At 63.5% G+C, this 18,657-nt stretch overlaps 1 protein-coding gene and 1 pseudogene across 2 annotated transcripts; both read right to left on the bottom strand.

Annotated features, from left to right (window-relative positions):
- Positions 1 to 969: 969 nt before the first annotated feature.
- On the bottom strand, positions 970 to 5,400 carry LOC311510623 (galactosylceramide sulfotransferase pseudogene; annotated as a pseudogene). The gene has a single exon. The product of its transcript is annotated as a galactosylceramide sulfotransferase pseudogene (transcript).
- Positions 5,401 to 5,546: 146 nt separating this feature from the next.
- KRI1 (KRI1 homolog) lies at positions 5,547 to 16,818 on the bottom strand. The gene is made up of 19 exons (XM_084610430.1): positions 16,680 to 16,818; positions 16,198 to 16,274; positions 15,737 to 15,842; positions 15,099 to 15,198; positions 14,439 to 14,490; positions 14,034 to 14,083; positions 13,702 to 13,798; positions 13,392 to 13,466; positions 12,432 to 12,548; positions 11,417 to 11,539; positions 10,932 to 11,027; positions 10,374 to 10,544; positions 9,713 to 9,788; positions 9,104 to 9,207; positions 8,711 to 8,852; positions 8,078 to 8,208; positions 7,682 to 7,746; positions 7,131 to 7,226; positions 5,547 to 6,330 (listed from the first exon to the last, which is right to left on the bottom strand). The coding sequence occupies exons 1-19, from the start codon at positions 16,759 to 16,761 to the stop codon at positions 5,886 to 5,888; spliced, it is 2,205 nt and encodes a 734-aa protein (XP_084466556.1). The 5' UTR covers positions 16,762 to 16,818; the 3' UTR covers positions 5,547 to 5,885.
- Positions 16,819 to 18,657: the final 1,839 nt, after the last annotated feature.

Below are 18,657 nucleotides of genomic sequence, written 5' to 3'. Positions count from 1 at the left end.
CACTACTGTCCACAAGACCGCTGCCCTTGTGCATCACCCCTCGCACCACAGGGAATGAGACTAGGCCTCCGAGCCGGGAGGTGGTTACTAGCAAATGTGAGGGGCTAGGCCCTTCCCCCAGGGCTGTCCCGGCAGTAGAGCCACAGGGCTACTGTGGGGGCACCAGGCAGCCCCTCCACTGCCCTAATCCAGCCCTGGCACAGAGGAAAGCTGGAGCCAGGGGCCCCATGGCTTATGGGGTGGCGGCAGGCTGAGAGGGCTTTAGGACGAGACTCAAACCAGCTATGTGCAACGTGTGTCGTGAGGGGTGGCTCTGGAAACCCCCTAAGAAAGGGAACTCTCCTTACCCCCCGAGCACCCCTCTGGGGCAGCTGACCCATTCCCCCCTAGCCCAGGGCAGCCCAATGGAGCAGGCTCTTCCTGCAGCGGTGTCAGAACATGAGCCACGGCAGCTGGTTTTGAATGGACCTGGTTTATTTATTGTGGGTGGCCCCAGCTCAGGACACAGTGTGCGGGGATGCTTCCCCCCCAAGTCAGGCGCTCCTTGGGCCTCTCGGGGAAAGTCCTGCTGGAAGGAGAAAGTGCGGGAGTGCGGGTGACATAGGGTGTATCAGGGCCACTTCCAGCTTCTCCAGCGTCTGCTACAGCAGCGCCCTGTGGATCCGGCTAAGAGCGGGGCTTCCGGCTGCTCGGCCCCCAGGGGCAGGGGAGAGGGGTGGGGCTGGGCGCTACCCACACTGAGCTTGCGGTCCCGAGCGCTGCCCTGAAGGGCTCACTCTCTAGCTAGGCGAAGGGTGGGGAGTCACAGGCCCGGAGCGGGAAGTGGGCAGCGACAAAGCAGCGAAGAAAACCCAGCTCTCCTGCTCTGCTCGCGGGCTGTGGCTCAGAGGGGGGCTGTAGTGCCAGGGGGCTGGGCTGCTGCTCTGGGCCCCACGGGTGGGTTATCAAAGCCCCCTGGCCTGTCCCCCACTAGCCGCAGGGCAGGGAGCACATCTCCCTGCCGTACTGGCGGTAGTAAAGGTGGGCGTGATACCGCAGCTCCGGCAGCACCAGGCGATAGCAGCTGGCGTGCTGAGCCGGTGGGAGGCTGGGCCGCAGGTTGTAGCCCAGGATGGCAGCAGTGTCAGGCTGCCAGGGCCGCAGCTCGTCTGCTGTCTCCTCGGGCCCCACGGCCTCCCCGGCCAGGCAGGTCTCCCGGGTCTCCCGCAGCAGCGAGCGCAGGGCATCCAGCTCGCCCTTCATGCGCGTATATCCGTAACGTTCCACCCGGTGCCACAGCACGGCCTGGAAATACCGGTAGAGCCGTACATCCAGCCAGTTCCACGCCCGGATCTGCCGCGCCAGCCCCGGGGCCAACGCCTCGTCCACGGCCCCCTGGCGGGCGTTGAGCCGCACGTAGGCCAGCTCCTCCAGCCGCAGCCCCAGCAGCTCCCGCGCCAACAGCAGGGACTCGTCGAAGTGCTCGGCGATGAGCACCAGGTGGAAGGTCCGGTTCAGCTGCTCCAGCTCCTGGTCCCACCGGCTGCCCTCTTCGTCGCCGCCGGCCTCCAGCCCCAGGTCAAAGGCCATGGGGTTCCTGGCCAGCCCGTTGCCCGTGTCGGCCAGGTCATAGTACTGTGCTGGGGCCTGCAGGAAGGCAGCCAGGGGCTGGGTGTGGTTGGCGAGGGGCCGGAAGGCGGGTACGGTGCTGCGGTAGTAGGCAAAGACGGACTGGAAGGTGTGGACGGGGTCACGCAGGATGGTGAGGTAGAGGCTGTCCGGGGGCATGACCTGGCGCAGCTCGCTGGCTGCCAGCCGCAGGTGGCTGAGCAGCAGGTTGTAGCGGGCGGCGCCCGGCGGCAGCGGCTCCACGAAGGCGGCAGCAAAGCGCTGGGGGTAGGCGAACTGGTAGGTGTAGCGGGGGAAGGCCACGGTGAGGTTATGCCGCTCGCCCAGGCGGAAGAGGATGTTCTGCAGGGTGCTGCTGCCCGTCTTGTGGGTCTTCACGAACACCACGCCGGGGGGAGGGCGGCCGGAGCTCTTCCCCTGCAGCATCTCAGGGGGGCTGGTTCTACCCACCTCCCTGTGGTGGGAGAGAGGGGGTGGGTTAGAGGCCCTCACTGCTGGAGCCGGGCCCCCAGGTGCTGCACAGCCAGGTCCAGCCCCACGGAGCTGAGTCTGAATCGACTGGTGGACAGGATGGGAGAAAGGGCCAGGCGGGGGAGGGGACTCAGCCTGCAGCCCTGAGAATAGAACCCAGGTGTCCTGAGTGCCAGCCTGGGGCCCTGGTTGTGCTGCTCCCTCGTAAACCTCCCGCACCCCTATCCTCTGCCCAGCAGTCCTGTGTCACTAGTGGCTGGCCTCAAGGCCCTGTGTGCCCTCAAGGCCCTGTGTGCAAGGCCATGCTGGCGAGGTCAGAGCAGGGGCACTTGGTGCTTACCCCCAGCCTGCACCACTTGTTAGCGTGGTGGTGATAGGCTTTGCTGCCCTCAGCCTGGGGCCCAGCCAGCTGCTGGGGGGCTCAGGGCCTGGCCCTCCCATGGCAGGGAGGGTGCCCCAGCCCTTGGCTGTTTCCTGTGAAAACCCTGCCTGGGAGAACTGCCCCAGCAGCCACTAAATGCCAGGGAGTGTGTCGAGGCTACAGTGGGTCATACTGAAAGGTGAACCGTCAGGCTGGAGGGAGGTTACCAGGGGAGTTTCTCAGGGATCGGTTTGGGGACCAATCTTATTTAATCTTTTTATTACTGACCTCGGCACAAAAAATGGGAGTGTGCTAATAAAGTTTGTGGATGACACAAAGCTGGGACGTATTGCCAATTCAGAGAAGGACCGGGCTATCCTACAGGAAGATCTGGATGACCTTGTAAACTGGAGTAATAGTAATAGAATGAAATTTAATAGGGAGAAGTGTAAGGTCATGCATTTAGGGATTAATAACAAGAATTTTAGTTATAAGCTGGGGACGCATCAATTAGAAGTAACGGAGGAGGAGAAGGATCTTGGAGTATTGGTTGACCACAGGATGACTATGAGCCGCCAATGCAATATGGCCGGGAAAAAAGCTAATGCGGCCTTGGGATGCATCAGGCGAGGTATTTCCAGCAGAGATAAGGAGGTGTTAGTACCGTTATACAAGGCCCTGGTGAGACCTCACCTGGAATACTGTGTGCAGTTCTGGTCTCCCATGTGTAAGAAGGATGAATTCAAACTGGAACAGGTACAGAGAAGAGCTACTAGGATGATCCGACGAATGGAAAACCTGTCTTATGAAAGGAGACTCGAGGAGCTTGGCTTGTTTAGCCTAACCAAAAGAAGGCTGAGGGGAGATATGATTGCTCTCTATAAATATATCAGAGAGGGAGAGGAATTATTTAAGCTCAGTACCAATGTGGACACAAGAACAAATGGATATAAACTGGCCACCAGGAAGTTTAGACTTGAAATTAGAGGAAGGTTTCTAACCCTCAGAGGAGTGAACAGCCTTCCAAGGGAAGCAGTGGGTACAAAAGACCTATCTTGCTTCAAGATTAAACTCGGTAAGTTTATGGACGAGATGGTATGATGAGATAAAGATCAATTAATTGACAAAATCATGTTAATTATTCATGGTAAATAGGCCCAATGGCCTATGATGGGATGTAGAGGGATGGGATCTGAGTTACTACAGAGAATTCTTTCCTGGGTATCTGGCTGGTGAATCTTGCCCACATGCTCAGGGTTCAGCTGATAGCCCTATTTGGAGTCAGAAAGGAATTTTCCTCCAGGGCAGATTGGAAGAGGTCCTGGAGGTTTTTCGCCTTCCTCTGTAGCATGGGGCACAGGTCACTTGCTGGAGGATTCTCTGTACCTCAAAGTCTTTAAACCGTGGTTTGAGGACTTCAATAGCTCAGACATAGGTGAGAGGTTTATTGCAGGAGTGGGTGGCTGAGATTCTGTGGCCTGCGTTGTGCAGGTCAGATTAGATGATCATAATGGTCCCTTCTGACCTTAATATCTACGTGCCTGGCACCATGGGGGTGTGCCAGGGCACTACTGTAATACATCCCCACGTACAGCACCTGGCACAATGTGGGTGCCCCTGGACATGACTGTAATACACCCACATGTACAGCACCTAGCACAATGGCAGCCTGGTCCAGGAGGGGCTCCTGAAACAGCAGCAGCAGCCCCCTTGCTTTGCTTGCTGAGGTGTGTGGCCATTGGGGAGAATGAGCAAGCCCTTGGCCCCAAACCAGCACTGCGTTGTTTTTTTTTTTGGGGGGGGGGTGTCTCATCCCAGCCTGCCCACTATGAGCCTTTGCCCATGGCAAGAGCTGGGCACTGAATTACAGGGTAGCCATGGCCCAGCACCCACAGCTGCTCCTGCCAACAGCCACATTCAGCCCCTGCAGGTTTCCCTGCCCCCCCAGTTTGCTGAAGCTCCCCCGACGCACCCCACAGGTGCCAGCTACTCACCGCTTGGCCGCCTGCCGGAGGAGCAGCAGCAGGAGTCCTGCCAGCAGCAGCGCACGGCACCGCCATGGCCCAGCTGAGTGGCACCAGCGAGCCAGGGCCATCTCCTCCCGCTCCTGCTGCTCTGTGCCCAGCCTGGGGCTACCAGCGCCTGCCACGGCCTCTTAAATCGCTCGGAAATCCAAGGGCTGCCTCGCATCACCTTGCTAAGGCGGCTTAGCTGCAGCCCGGAGGGGGACGGGCGACGGGCCCAACCCCTGAGGGGCACGGCAGGGCCCAGCTCCAGCCTTGGACACCTGGGCCAGCACTATCAGCCTTGCACAGCCCCCTACCCCCAGCCAGCGCTGGTAGGGACAGAGCAGTAGGGGCCCTAGCCAGGCCCAGCCTGCCCCGCTGTGCCCCAGCAGCGGGCCTGGGCCCTGCAGGGGAGTATGGGACCAGCAGCTAGGAGCCACAGGCGGTCCCAGGGGCTGCCCAAACCCAGACCAGAGCCAGGCCCTGCCTGGGGCAGCCAGGCTGACAGTGCAGGACCAAGGGCCGGCCCAGCCCTGGGGGCTAATTTGTGTAACGGCGCCTCAGGGCCCCACCCCACCGCCCAGGACTCCCTGTGCCCCTGAAGGGAGCTGGGGAAAAGCAGGATCTACCCCCACCCTGGGGCCTTTCTGCTCCCCCCGAGAGGCAATTTTGCATCAGGGCCCAATTAGGGCAGGTAGGAGACTCGGCTCCACAGGGCATTAGCAGGTTCCCCCGAGGACACCAGCTGCCAGGGCTAAGTCCCCGGGTTAAAGCAAAGGCAGCTCCTGGTCTGGTGGTGGTGGGGGGGGGGGGTTTCAGCCCCAGGGATGGCACTCACCCAACCTGGCCCCACAGCCTAACCCTCCACAACGCCAATCCCCGTGGCCCGAGGAGCAGACAGCCTTGTGCAGCCAGCATCTCCCCCCGTGGGAAACCAGGGGAGGGTTTGCCTCCCCGCAGGCTGGCTCCCCTCAGTTTAAGCAGCAGAGTTTCAATGTGTCCCCCGGACTCTGGGGGAGGCAGGCCAGCCAGGGGGAGCCACAGCTGGCCCTGGCAGGACGGGCAGCGGCCGCCCCAAGATGAAAGCTGCGCTCAGGGAGTCAGAGCACTGGACCGAGGTTTATTTCAGAATCCGTGTAAAAAAGGGAACAAGGCCCAGCGGCGCTGAGGGAGAAACAGGCTCTGCTCCACTCTCTGCCACCAAACACTGAGCCCCACCCTGCCGTGCACCTGCTCCAGCAGGGGAAACTGAGGCACGGAGCCAGACCAGGCGTCAAGCCCACTGCTGGTAGCAGGAAGGGGTAGAGACAGTGACCCCAGCTGCTGGGGAGGGGCGAGAGTTGCCCCCCACACTCAGTTCCAGGGCAGGCCTGGGGCCCCTCTCCCCCAGCTGCCAGGCGACGGCACCCAGCCACGCGAGCCCCCGGCTCTCTCCGTGCTCAGGCCCGGGCGGCTTTTCCCACGGCACCCTGGCGTCCGGGCGCCTCGGCCCGCTGAGTCTGTCGCGCCAGCTGCTTCCTCTGGTGACGGTGGAGCTGGCGCCACTGCAGGCGCCCCGGGTTGAGCCCGTAGGCCCGGAGCCTCTGCCCGCTGAACTCCCGCCCACCCACCCGCACCCTGGCACCCAGCAGCCGCCCCCGCCGGCCCCGCCGCGGCCCCGCCTGGGGCCCAGGGGAGGCCTTCCCCGCCAGGCCCCCGGGCTGCCCAGTAGGGGACAGGGTGGGGCTGAGGGCCCCTGCCGTGGGCACCGAGGGCCCCTCGGCCTCTGGGCGCGTGGTTAGCCCGGCACCGTGCGGCTCCTGCTCCAGCTGCCGCCGCTTCGCCTTGTCCTGGGGTTTCTTCCCCAGCTTGGGCCGCGGCTCGTCCTCGCCGGCCTCCTCCGCGCTGCAGGGCAAGGAGAGGGGCCGTGTGAAAAGCGGGGGTTCCCCAGCCCAGGGCATTGTGCGAACTCAGCCCTGCCATGCCAGAGCCACCCACCCCCTGCAAGGCCTGCGGCCCCGAGAGCACAGGCATCGCCAGCCCGGGGGCCCATCTAGCCTGGCATCCAGTCTGCAGCAGGGGCCGTGCCAGTGGAAGGTGCAAGACGCCCTGCAGGAAGCAGCAGAAATAGGATCCCCTCCCACCAGGCAGAGGTCAGGGCTCCTGCCCCAAAGCCGTTCACGCTATCCATACAAGCGCCCAAACTTTTCAAGCTGCCCAGCTCTTGGCCTCCCTGGGATCATGTAGCAGGGAGTTCCACCGACCCACTGTGCCCCATGTGAACACAGCATTTCCTTTATATGAGGGTGACGGGCTCAGGAGCATTGCCCCCCACCTGCCCAGCCTGCTTCTCTGGGGACAGCATGGGACCGGGGGCACTGACCAACAGGCCCAATCAGCTGCGGGGAGAGGAGGGAACATGCTGTCCGCAGAGTGGCCTCAGTTCTGTAACCCCAGTGCCTTTAAGACTCCCTGCCAGGGGCCCACCCCGCCCGTGCTACCAGCCCCCTGGAGCCCCATAGAATGTGCAGCAGCTGGGGGGCCCATCCAGCAGCCCCCTGGGACTCCTAAAAACCAAGGAAATTCCCAGCCAAAAAAATATAGTTTGAGACGAGCTCCCATGCAGGGGGTGAGGGTTCAAATCGCACGGCACCGGGGACCCAGCGCTGGTGCCCCCTGCTGGAGCCCAGGCCCAGGGTACGTACACAGCGGAGAGGGACTTGAGGATCTGCTGCTTCTTGCTGGTGTTCTGGGCCTTGCGGGTGTAGGCAGCCTTATCCTGGAGCTCCTCCTTCTCCGACCTGCGGGGAGACGCGGGGCAGGAGGGCTCAGATCCTGACCCACAAAGGGGGACCCGGGGGTCACATTCCAAGGCCTCTAATTGGAGAAGGGCTGAGAGCCAGAGAGCTGGGAAATGGGAGAATCAGCCTGGCCACGTGTGAAGGGGGCCTGGACTGTAATCTGGCAATGCTACGGCAGAGCACCAGAGAGGGAAACTGAGGCATACACAGAAACCAGGTTTCCTGACTCCGAGCCCTCCCCTCCACCCCAGCTCTAACCTCCACACCTCACTCCCCTCCCAGAGCCAGGGATAGAACCCAGGAGTCCTGTTCCACAGGGCTGTGGGAATCTCGCCCTGCATGTGGTTTCTGAGCAAAGCAAAGTCCTGGTATGAAGCTCCCTGGGGCCCAAGGACCCATCTGCTGCCGTCTCATCCCCCACCTCCAAGCGCCACAGAGGAGGGCCAGCCCCTCACCTGTACATGCAGGTCTTGCGCAATGAGCACCAGCGGTTTAGCTCCTTGTCATCAGCGGCCAGGATCTGACGGGGGACGAGAGCAAAGTGGGGGAGGGTTCATGGCCTGTGAGGAGCAGGAATCCACTGTGGGGGAGGAGACCCCCCAGGAGCCGGGGATCCAGAGGGGGAAACTGAGGCACAGAGAAGGGACAGGATTGATCCCCTCAAGTCAGAGAGTTGGGGCAGAGCTAGGGAGAGAACCCAGGAGTCCTGGTTCCCAGCCCCCTGCTCTGACCACTAGACCCCACTCGCCTCCTGGAGCTGGGACAGAAAGCCGGGCTAGGCCCAGAACTCTGCGGAGGCCGGCAGAGCACAGGGATGGATGCTGGGCAGGGAAGGGGCGGCAGGCGGGTACCTCATCGGTGCTGAGGCCGAAGTCGCAGGGCATCACGGTGCGGTACTTGAAGCGGCAGGGCAGGTCGCCGATCAGGTCCTCGTAGTCCAGCCGGTAATACTCGTCCAGGTACTGCTTGAAGGAGCCCACCTCTGGGGGGGGACGGTGGGGCTCAGCACAGCCCTGGGATGGGGGCGGCTTCAGGAGCTCCCTGGTCCAGCAACCCCCTCCCAGCCCAAGGCAGCACCCCCAGTACAGCCCCCTCCCACAGGTGATCCCCCACCCAGTTCAGTTCCCCCTCTCAGCTGCGGAGGGCCCTGAGGCAGACCCAGAGGGAGCCGGGGGCTGGGCCCCCCGGCTACAGGGTGCCCTTGGGGCATACCAGGGAGGGCACCGGGGGGCAGGAGGGAGCCTGATCCAACGCAGCCATGTCTTAGCCAGCGGGGGACACCCCAAGTGCGGAGCCTGCCGGCCTGGGCAGAGCTGCAGGGAGCCATCGTGGGGACACCCAGGGAGGGGGCTGGATACCTGGCAGCACGTGGCTCCTGGTGGGGTGGGAAGGGGGCAGGACGGCTGCTGGGCCCAAGGAGCCTGACGCCCCAGGACACCTGCGCTGGAGAAAGCTCCAGGCAGAACCCCCCCCAACCCCCTTACCAGGGTCGAACGGGGGCTTCTCCCGCTCCATGGCCTCCGTGAACCGTGTCTTGAGCTTCCTCTTCCCCAGCAACGTCGGAGGCTCCTTCTGCCGCTTCCCGGGGGGGCCTGGCCGCACGTGGGGGTCGTAATCCGCGTCCATCTGGGGGGACAGAAACGCCCCGGCGGCACCCATCACGCTCGGCTCAGGCATACACCCTCCCCCCATTACCTCCCAGCGCCACGGGCCCCGATCCCCAAGTGGGGTGCCCCCGAACATGCCCTGCTGGCACCACCCCACTGGGGCATGCCGGGAGCACCCTCTGCTGGAGTCACCCGGCACTGCCAACAGTGTCATGAGTTCAGCGGGGTCTCAGCACCAGCTGGCAAATTCCCTCTACCCCAGGGACGTACAATGAAGTTGGGGTCCTCGCAGTGTGGCTCGTAGCTCCCCTCTTCCTCCGGCCACTCGCCCCGCTCTGCGTCCCGGCCGGTCCAGTTGTCCCAGTTCCAGCCATCTGGGTCCAAAGGGGAAAGAGATGGTTTCTTTGGAGCAGAATCGTACTCCTACTGCTCCCCCCACCCCCACAACCACTGAGCGGCAGCCACCTCTGGGCTGGGGCGTGGCAGCTGATTTTAACAGCACTGCCCGCAGGGTTGGGGACGGGAAGTTCAGATTCAATGTCCCCTTGCTGCCCCCCGCCGTTTGCAGTGTGGGGCCGCTATGGAGCCAGCCCAGGCGGGCTCCGAGTGGCGTCTGCGTTGTGCCGCGACAGCTCCCACAGAACCAGCCCCTCAAACTCACGCACCCCTCCCAGACAGTGAGTCATTTGCATATGTAAATATGCAAATCAGACCACCTCCCTGCAGCATGGGGGTGAGGAGAGAAGTGACCTGCCCAGCTGGTCTGAGCAGGGTGGGGACGGGACCCAGACATCATAGGGCCCAGTGTGTCCTGGATGGTGCCCCCCCATTGTCCTCCCCGCACACGCCCTGCCCCCCTGCCCTCCCCCATCCACCTACCATCCACGCCCTCCTCCTCCTCGAACTGCGGCTTCTCCTCCTCCTCTTCCCCGTAATACTTGGCCCCGAAGAACTTCTGTGGGGTGGGAAAAGGAGAAGGAGCTGAGTGAGCAGCTGGCTTGACTGGGGCAGGATTTCCCCCCCGGGCAGGGGGTCCCAGCCTGGGGAGGGGCTGTGCCCAGTGGGACAGGACAAGGGAGGGCTCCTCTGTCCCAAGGCTGGTCCCCACGAACACCCTGGGCCCATCCCAGCCCCATGCAGGGCTGCATCTCCGGCCCGGTCCGGAACGGAGGGGACCGTCCTGCCACTGGGGATGCTGCCTGGTGCCATCCCGCTGACCCACAGAGGAGCCAAGCCAGGCCAGGCCAGGGACATAGGCCCCGGGCCAGCTGGGCTTGGCGCGGACATTAACCCCTTGGAGCCCAGAGGGGTGTGGCAGAGTCAGGAGATGCGAGGGCCTCATGGGGAGAGTGGGGAGGTGTCTGCAGGCCAGCCAAGAGGTGCCGAGGTGGCAAGGTCTGTACCGCAGGCCGGGAGGCACTCAGGCCCCATTTGGGGGTGGGGGTGTTTGTGCTGCAGGCCAGGAGGCACCAGGCCCCCCAGGGCGAGGTGGGCAGGTCCCCGTCCCCCGGGCGAGGGCAGGTGTGCGGGGGGCTCTCGCCTGCATGAGCCGGTCGTGTTCGGCCGGGTCGAAGGCCCCCTCCAGCTCCTGCTCCCCGAAGCCGACGGTCGCGTTGCCCGTCGCCTCCCGCAGCTTCTCCAGCTTGGCCAGGATCTCCTGGCGCTTCAGGTTCTTCAGCTGCTTCAACTCCTCCTGCTTCCGGGCCTTCTCCTGTGGGGAGGGACTTGGGGTTATTATGGGATGGGCTCCCCTCACTTGCTCATGCTGCCCCCACGCCCGCCAGGGGGTCCATGCAACCCAGAGAGACGGGGCGGGGGGGGGCTCCTAACCCGCGAGAGACTCCCTGTCTGATAGAACCAGCCCCCAAGACCAACCCAAGACAGGAGCAGGGAGAGAACCCAGGCGTCCTGGCTCTCAGCCCCCCCCCGTTCTAACCACTAGACCCCACTCCCCTCCCAGAGCTGGGGACAGAACCCAAGCATCCGGGCCCCCTGCTCTCTCCCCCCATTATTCACTCAGCTCCATGACTCAGGCTGCCCCAAAACCTCCAGGGGGTGGAGACCCCCCAGCCCCCTTCACGCTGTGATCATCTCTCACCTTCCTCTTCCTCTCCCTGATCTCCTCGCGCTTCTCCTTGCGCCGTTCGTCCTTCCTGCGCACCGAGCTGGCGATGGTCCGGGGATAAGTCCTCACCTGGGGTGGGGGGGGTGGGAGATGGGACGACAACATGGGATCCGCGTTACTGCCAGACCCCCCCCTCCCCACACACAGGCAAGACTCCAGGGCCCCTGGTGTCCTGCACCCACAGCCTGAACACCCCCACCCACAGCATGGGGGACACTCTGCACTGCAGCCCCCAGGCCTCACTCCAGCCAGGGGGACTGGGGCTGCATCTGTGTTGGGGTCTCCCAGCTCCCCTATCCTGGGACCCTATCGTGCCCCACCCAGCTGCACTGGCTCCAGAGTCACTCCCCCTCCCTGGGGGAGGAGCATGGTGCCTGGGGAGGGACATAGCGCTTGAGGGGGGAGGGGCAGGGGGACACGGCGCCCCGGGGGACACGGCGCCCGGGGGTATCCCTTACCAGCTGTGCATCAGGCTCCTCAAAGCGGAAGTTGAACTTGCGCTCAAACTCCTCCTGCTTCTTGAGGAAGAGCTCCCCCTCGTCCGAGGAGTCCTCCAGCCGCAGGGGGGACACGGCCCCAGGCTCCCTGGGGAAAGCCAACAAGGCCGTGGGGGGGGGGGTGTCTCCAGGAGCTAAACCCACCCTAGAACCTCTCCTAGGGGTGACGTGACACCCTGGGCGGGTCGTCGGCGCCGGGGATGGAACCCACGACCACGGGATCTAAAGGGCTGAGCTAAGAGCCAGCAGCATTCACCTGCACCACCGAGGACGGGGGTGGTGTTTAATTTGGGGGCCCCATCCCAGGCTCCCCGCACCATTCCTCCCCACTGCTCTAGCCCTCCCCAGGCCTTTGCCTTATGTTTCCACCTCCCCAGGCCAAGGACAAGTGCCCCCTGCTGACAGCCGTCACCCCCACTCGGTGGCACTGCATGCTTGCCCCCCAAGTTGATTTCAACACGTGCCCCTCCAGGAGCTAGCCATCCCCTCTGGGGGCTGCCTATAGGGAGCTCTGCTCACAGGCTATGTTTTCACCCCCGCCTGCTATCCCCAGGAAGCCCCCCACCCCCACGGCTGCCCCCCACTGCCCCACAGCAGCGGAACCCGAGTGGTTTCTCCTCTTACAGGAGCAATAACCCCCCCGCTCCCCCCCCAGTTCCTGCTCTGATTGGCTGGGGTGGCCACACCCACCCCAGACTGGCCAATGGGGCGGGAGGCCGGTGAAGGGCACATGTCCAGGCAGCAGCTGGGGCGGAGCCATGACTCTGGGGGCCCAACCCCCACTGGGCTCTGCAGGGCACCAGCCCCGAGAGTCAGGCCAGGCCCCCCAAGTTAGAGACCCCCCCACCCCCACCCAATAAAACATGGCCCACTCGTGATCTGGCTCCTGGGGTCAGGGGATCCCTTCATCCAGCCAGCCCCAAGGGGCAGGGAAAGGCAGCGGGCAAGAAAGCGTCCCCAGGTGCGCCCACTACACTTGCCTTCCCTCCTCCTCCTCGTCCTCCTCCCTGTAGCCCTTGCTCAGGATGTAGTCGCGTAGGAAGCGCTCCCCGGGGTCCAGCGCGGGGTTGCTCCAATACTCCTTCAGCGGGGCCTGGCGGAGAGAAGACGGCGGAACTCACTGCCACAAGGTGGCGACTGATGCCAGGGCATCGATACGGGAAACAGGAGCAGCCAGGGTTAGAGTAACTGAGAGTTGGGAAAGGGGTTTTGGACCCCCTCCCACTTTGGGGCAGGACCCTAACCCTCTAACTCACATGGGTCAGGAGGGACTTCCCCCAGGGCAGGTGATCCCATTTCTGCCTCCTGCTCCTACCTCTGAAGCAGCTGGTGCCACTCCCGTCAGAGGCGGGATCCCAGGCTAGACAGGCCCCTGGGCCGAGCCAGAGCTGCAGGGAGATGGGGGCGGGAAGGAGCGGATCGAAGGCTGGGCTGGCCCACGCTGCGGCTGTCACAGGCCAGCTGGCCCCGGAAAGGCCCTGGGGCTCAGCAGTTCCAGGAAATTGCTCAGCTGGGGGCGGGAGGGATAGTGGGCTTGGCTGGGTGGGTGAGAGCTCAGTGGTGAGCAGGGGAGAGAGCAGAACAGAGCCCCGAGGGTCCGACGCCCAGCAGGGACCAGCAGGTGCCTCCTGCCTGCGGGCTGAGGATGGACTCTCCAGAGGGGAGACGCCGGAGTGCCCGGACCCTGGGCAAGGGGCCGAGCACTGAGCCAGGGGCTGGTGGACACGATTTGGGTTTTACATTGGCTGTAGACCCTATTAACTGGCCAGAAGGGGGCGCTTGTGGGGGTCTCTGCCGGGGGCACAGGCATCCTCCTCGCACCAGCCGCAGCCAGCCAGGGGCAGGTCACACGGGACGCTGGCCCAGCACCACAGCCCTGCCCCGGGGTTGGGGGCTCCAACAGCACCTGGCCGGGGGAGAGCGGGCGCCCGCTTACCAGATCCTCGAGCTGCCGGTCCGGGGGGAAATCCTGCCCTTTGAGCCAGCTGACATAGCCCTCCTGCTCGCGCGCCTGGGGTGGAGATAAGCAGAGACCCCGTCAGCCCCCCGGAATCCAGCCAGCCCAGCAGGAGGTGCCATGCCTTGATGCCCACCTAAGGGAGCCAGCCCCCAGAACCGCATCCCCTGAGCCCAGCCACCTTGACCCCACCAAACCCCGTCCCGGCACAGGAACCGTCTCTACCCAGAGCTCCCCTGGCTGAGCCCAGGGACCCAGAGCAACCCCCCCCCCGCCGCCTGTCACCCACCGTCTCCTCCGTGCTCTTGATCCGTTTCTGCAGCAGGGCCGAGCCGCCCTCCCCCGCGCTCTCCTCCCCATCGCTGTCTGCCACGAATGGCCGGAAGCTGTCGGGACGGGGACGCCTCAGGATTAGCAGCAGACACTGGGGTTCGAAGCCACGGGACCCCCCCATGGACCTGCCTGGCTGGAGTGCTGAGCACCAGCTGCCCCGAGCACACCTACCCCTTTGGGGGCCCGCATCCCCCCCGGTGGCCCCTGCATCTGGTGGGTCCCCGTAGGGACTCAGCCTGGTCACCCACACACCCCCCTCTGTGCCCCACACCCCGTCCTTCCCCTCACCTCTCCTTGATTCGCTTCTGCTCCTCAACGTAGCTCTGGGAGGCAGCTCTCTGCACAACAAAGGAAACAGAGGGTTAAACTTGGCACCGGTCTCCAGACCCCGGCCCTGAGATGTGGCCACCTCTGGGGTGGGGCATGGAGGCTGTTTATACAGGGATCCCTCCCCCAGCGCTGAGATGCGGCCACCTCTGGGGTGGGGGCCAGCAGTCTTTCAGCGGCTATGCTGCAACAGCATGGGGCAGGAAGAGGAGAATCCCATGTCCCATTGATACCACAGGTGGGGTTTAAGGAGGAAGAACAGGCTCTGTAGTGGAGAAGGCTTCCCTGGCACCTCCTCCCCCCTCTCTCTGGGCAGAGATACAGCCCCTCCCGCCCCGAGAAGGCCCTTTCCAAGCCACTCCCCACCTTCTGTCTTTCAGCTGCTGCTTCCTCGTCCTCCTCATCCTCCTCGTATTTGCTGGAAGAGGAAAAAATTGGTTATTTGTCTGCTTCAGCCTTTACGCAGCCCCTGCGCCACGTCAGCTGCCATCAGGAGAGGAGCCAGGCACCCAATCCCGGCTACATCAACACTGCCACAGACCCACAGCTGCCTGCCGGAGCAGGACCCCTCAAACGCTGCACTGCCCTTTCAGCGACAGGGCAACCAGGCCTGAGCCTTTGGCCGGTAGGCTCCAGAGGGAGGTCAACCCTTCATCCGCATTGTCCTCAGTATACACCTGACACCTGAAGTGCGGCATTAAGCCAATGGCTATAACCCAATCGCAGGCTTCAGGGCCTCAGCCAGTCGCTTGCAGGGGTCAGGAAGGGATGTTTTCCCCAGTGCACAATTGGCCAGATATATTCTGGGTTGGGTCTTTTCCGCCCCGCCTGCCTCTAAAGCATCAGAGATTGGCCTCGGCTAGAGATGAGATACCAGTCAGTGCAAATCAGGGCTCTGAGCTGGGACAAAGCATCCTCCATCTAAGATGCGTGGCTGGTGGGTCTTGCTCACTTAAACTAGCCTTAAACTCTATGAAATCACCCCTCCGGGGACCTCTGTGGCCCAGCCCAGCCCCTGCTCCTTACCCTTCCTTTTCCAGGATCACCTTTCTCTCGTAATCCTTCAGGTACATGGGTTTCTCCTTCCTCTTCGGGGCCACCTCCCTCCCGCTTTCTGACAAGGAATCTGAGGACAGAGCCACAGCCCAGCTCAGTGCGGGGAGCCAGGCGCTCCGGTCAGGGGGAGGTAGCTGGACGCACACGCCAGGAATTTGGGTGTCCTGCAGGCTGGGAAGGGGAGTCCCCATAGATCAGGGACCCCGACCGAGCCCAGCATTCCTGGCTCAGGGACCCCAGCCATGGGCCTTGGGGGTGGGGGCTTCGGGAATGGAGTACAGGCAGTGGGGGAGGGGGTCCCAGCTGGGAATTAACCCGGGGGGGGCAGGAAGGGGATCCCATGTGGTGTGTCCCTCCTAGGTTACTATGGCAAGGTGGCAAGCTGCCCATGGGAGCCAGGACCGTGCCTCTGGCTCCAGCGCTCCCCCTGGCACAGCCGGGCAAAGGGGGAAAAGTTACTGTGACCAGCGGGTCCCACCTAGGACGATACTTCCTCCCGGCAGCACCACACCGTTAGGCCAACGCTGCGGCTCTGATGGGGGGGAGCCACTGGGGGCAAGGAGAGAAGGGGAGGACTGCACAGCACACACGGGACGGGGAGACATTACTTGCTTGGCTGTAGAAGGTGGCATCTTTCTCGTAGATCCTGGGGTCCTTGGTTTTCAGCAGGGCCAGAGTGCGATAGAAATCTCTGTCTTCCAGGGGGTCCAGCTCCTGCAGAGCCAGCGGGTTAGTCAACAGCGACCCCCACCCTTTCTCTGGGGCTCTGTGTCTAGCACTGACCCCACCCCACAAGGCACCAAGGGGCAGCTCAGCGTTATCCCCAAAGGACAGAGGGGGAAACTGAGGCACTGAGAAGGAAAGTCACTCACCTAAGGGCATAGAGCCAGTCAGTGTCAGGGCCGGGGCCGGGGCCAGAACCCAAGAGGAATCCTGGCTCCCAGCCTCCTGCTCTGACCCACAAGCCCTCCCTCCCCTCCCTGACCTGGGGATAGAACCCAGGAGTCCTGTTTTGAAGCCACTCCGCATTCTCAGGCCCGCTGACCCCCAGCCTCCATCCCAGGCTCACCACGTCATCCCCACTTTCCTCCGATTCCGAGCTGGACTCCTCACCGGCCCCCGCGTCGGCCCCATAGCGATCCTGCACTGGGGTGGTCAAAGGCAGTGGGGTTAGCGGGGAGCTGGGGGGGGGGTCTGCAGGTACCTATTCCCCTCTCCTCCAGGTGCCCCACCCGCCCCAGCTTTGCACCCCCCCCAGCCACGCCCCACTCCCTCCTCCAGGAGCATAGAAGGAGGGGGAGGGGTGTCTCTGGGTCAGGGCAGGGGGCTATTCGCTGAGCTTGGGGGCAGCCCAGGACAAGGGGGGGCTGCAGGGGCAGATGTTATGCAATGGGGGGGCGCTGCAGGGGCAGATGTTATGCAATGGGGGGGCGCTGCAGCGACAGGTCCCTGGTGGGGAAAGGCGCCCTTGGGGTGGGGGGTCCCCCAGGCTGGGGTCGGGGGACCCCCCGGCAGACCCCGCCCCCTCGCCAGGCCCCGCCCCCGGCTCACGCCGCCGCAGCTCCTCCCGCCGCCGGTAGCGCCCGTAGCGGGCCGCGAAGCCCGCGTTGATTTTCAGCCCAGGCTCCGGCATCTTCCTCGCCCACCACGTGGGCGCCGGGCACTTCCGGGTCGGGAGACCACGTGGGCAGGCCAAGGGGGCGGGGCGCTCGCCCCTGCAACCCCACCCCCCCATTTAAAGGGACCGCAGCAACCTGGGGCTGTCACTGAAGACAGTGTCCTCCCCCCCCACCAAACATCCCCAACCAGAACCCCCCCAGGACACCCTCTCCCCCCCAGCTCTGCCGGTGCCCCTCAGTCCCAACCCACAGCCCCCCGGACATCCCAGCCCCAGGTGCCCCTGTGTATATAAAATCTCCCCACTGTATTTTCCACTGCATGCATCCGCCGAAGTGAGCTGCAGCCCACGAAAGCTTATGCTCTAATAAATTTGCTGGTCTCGAAGGTGCCACAAGGCCTCCTTTTCTCTTAGCAAACCTCTGGATCTTAGGTAGTTCTCTGGCTCTTACCCCTGCAGTACCTGAGTGCCACAATCAGGAGGTAGGGCAGAGCTATTGTACGGGGAAACTGAGGCCCGGAGAGATTTTTTTTTTGGACCTAAGCTACTTGCTCCAGCCCACCTGGGGTCTGTGGCACACTCTGCTGGAGGGAGAGGTGCACCGTTCGGGTTCACCCCACAGTGAACTACATCACTGGGATGCAGCAAAGACAGAAGAAAGGGGCCTGGGGTGGCGGGGGGGGGGTGAGGAGCTGCAGCTGGGAAAAGCCTCTGTCTCTGGTAATCTCCTCTCAGCTGCTTGTGGCTTCTGGCACTTGCCACAGGCTGGGTTGTTGTGAAACAGCCCCAGCTGGGCCTTGGGCTTTTGCTTTTATTTTTTAAAGCTCCTGGCAGCAGCCAGCTCTCCTTTCTCCTCCTCTCCTAGCTTGGAGGCTGGGCTGCCCCACCCTGGCCTGGCAACAGGCACCCAGCTAGCGTTGCCAAACCCTGGCTTCCTTCCTTCCGTTGCTGTGTCACTACGTGCCACACCCAGAGGCTGGGCCCAGGCCGCGGGGACAGCCCGCCCGATAAAGCGTCCCTTGCAGCGTCACCTATTGCGCAAAGATCTCTGCGGAGACCCAGCCAGCCCTGGGAGCGGAGACAGGCCTGGGAGCTTGGATCCCCACCCCACGAGTGCCAGGGCGGCCCCTGCTGCGCCCCCCCTTACAGGTTCCTATAGCAGCATCTGAGCCAGGACAGACACCCTCCCTTGCAGCAGGAACCTCCAGGCCAGTAGCTGGGAAACCAGCTCCCCGGCCTCCTAGGGGCCCAGCAGAAAAGGGGAAGGTACCTGGCCAGCATCCCCGAAGCTAGGCTCCGGGCACGGGTTGTGGGGGAGCATCTAAGGTCGCGCTGGATTCCCAGCCAGAGTCACAGCAAAGGCTCGGGAAAAACCTGAATAGTTCTGAGCCCCTTCTCCCTGCAGCCCGACATGGATCAGTTGGGAGGAGAGCTCTGCCTGAATCTCGGGGATATGGACGGGTTCTTTGCACCTTCTCCAGTCCCTGTTGCAGGCTACAGGAGTGTAGGAGGCTTAGCCAGGGGAAAGGAGAGGGTGCCACCAGGGAGCAATGGTAGCGGAGCCCCAGTGTCCTCCCCCTGGCAGAGTTACATCAACTGGCACACAAGGCAGGAGAGCCCCTGGCCCAGCCCATCACGGTCCAGTGACGGGGGAGCCAGAGCAGGAGCCCAGAGCCGGGGGGCAGTGCCGCCCTAGTTGTGTGGGACGTGACGTGGGTGCAAAACAAGAAGTATCGTGGCAGCTGGAACGACTGCCCAGCTCTGGGAGGGGAGAGCGGTCTAGTGGCTAGAGCAGAGGGTGCTGCAAGCCAGGACTCCTGGGTTCTGTCCTGGGCTCTGTTGCAATCTGTGACACCTCAGAAGAGTCACTTCCCCTTCCAGTATCAAATGGGAGCGGTGACGGGAAGTTTG

The sequence above is a fragment of the Lepidochelys olivacea genome, assembly GCF_965140295.1.
Source record: "Lepidochelys olivacea isolate rLepOli2 genome assembly, chromosome: 20".
NCBI lineage: Eukaryota > Metazoa > Chordata > Testudines > Cheloniidae > Lepidochelys > Lepidochelys olivacea.
This window is presented reverse-complemented; position numbering and strand designations above follow the sequence as displayed.

Excerpts from the sequence above, each read along its gene's own strand:
- KRI1 (XM_084610430.1), bottom strand. The coding sequence starts at position 16,761 with ATGCCGGAGCCTGGGCTGAAAATCAACGCGGGCTTCGCGGCCCGCTAC. Across the intron at positions 12,549-13,391 it reads ACCGGCAGCTCGAGGATCTG|GCCCCGCTGAAGGAGTATTG; the intron begins GTAAGCGGGCGC and ends TCTCTCCGCCAG. Across the intron at positions 8,853-9,103 it reads GCGAGGACCCCAACTTCATT|ATGGACGCGGATTACGACCC; the intron begins GTACGTCCCTGG and ends CTGTCCCCCCAG.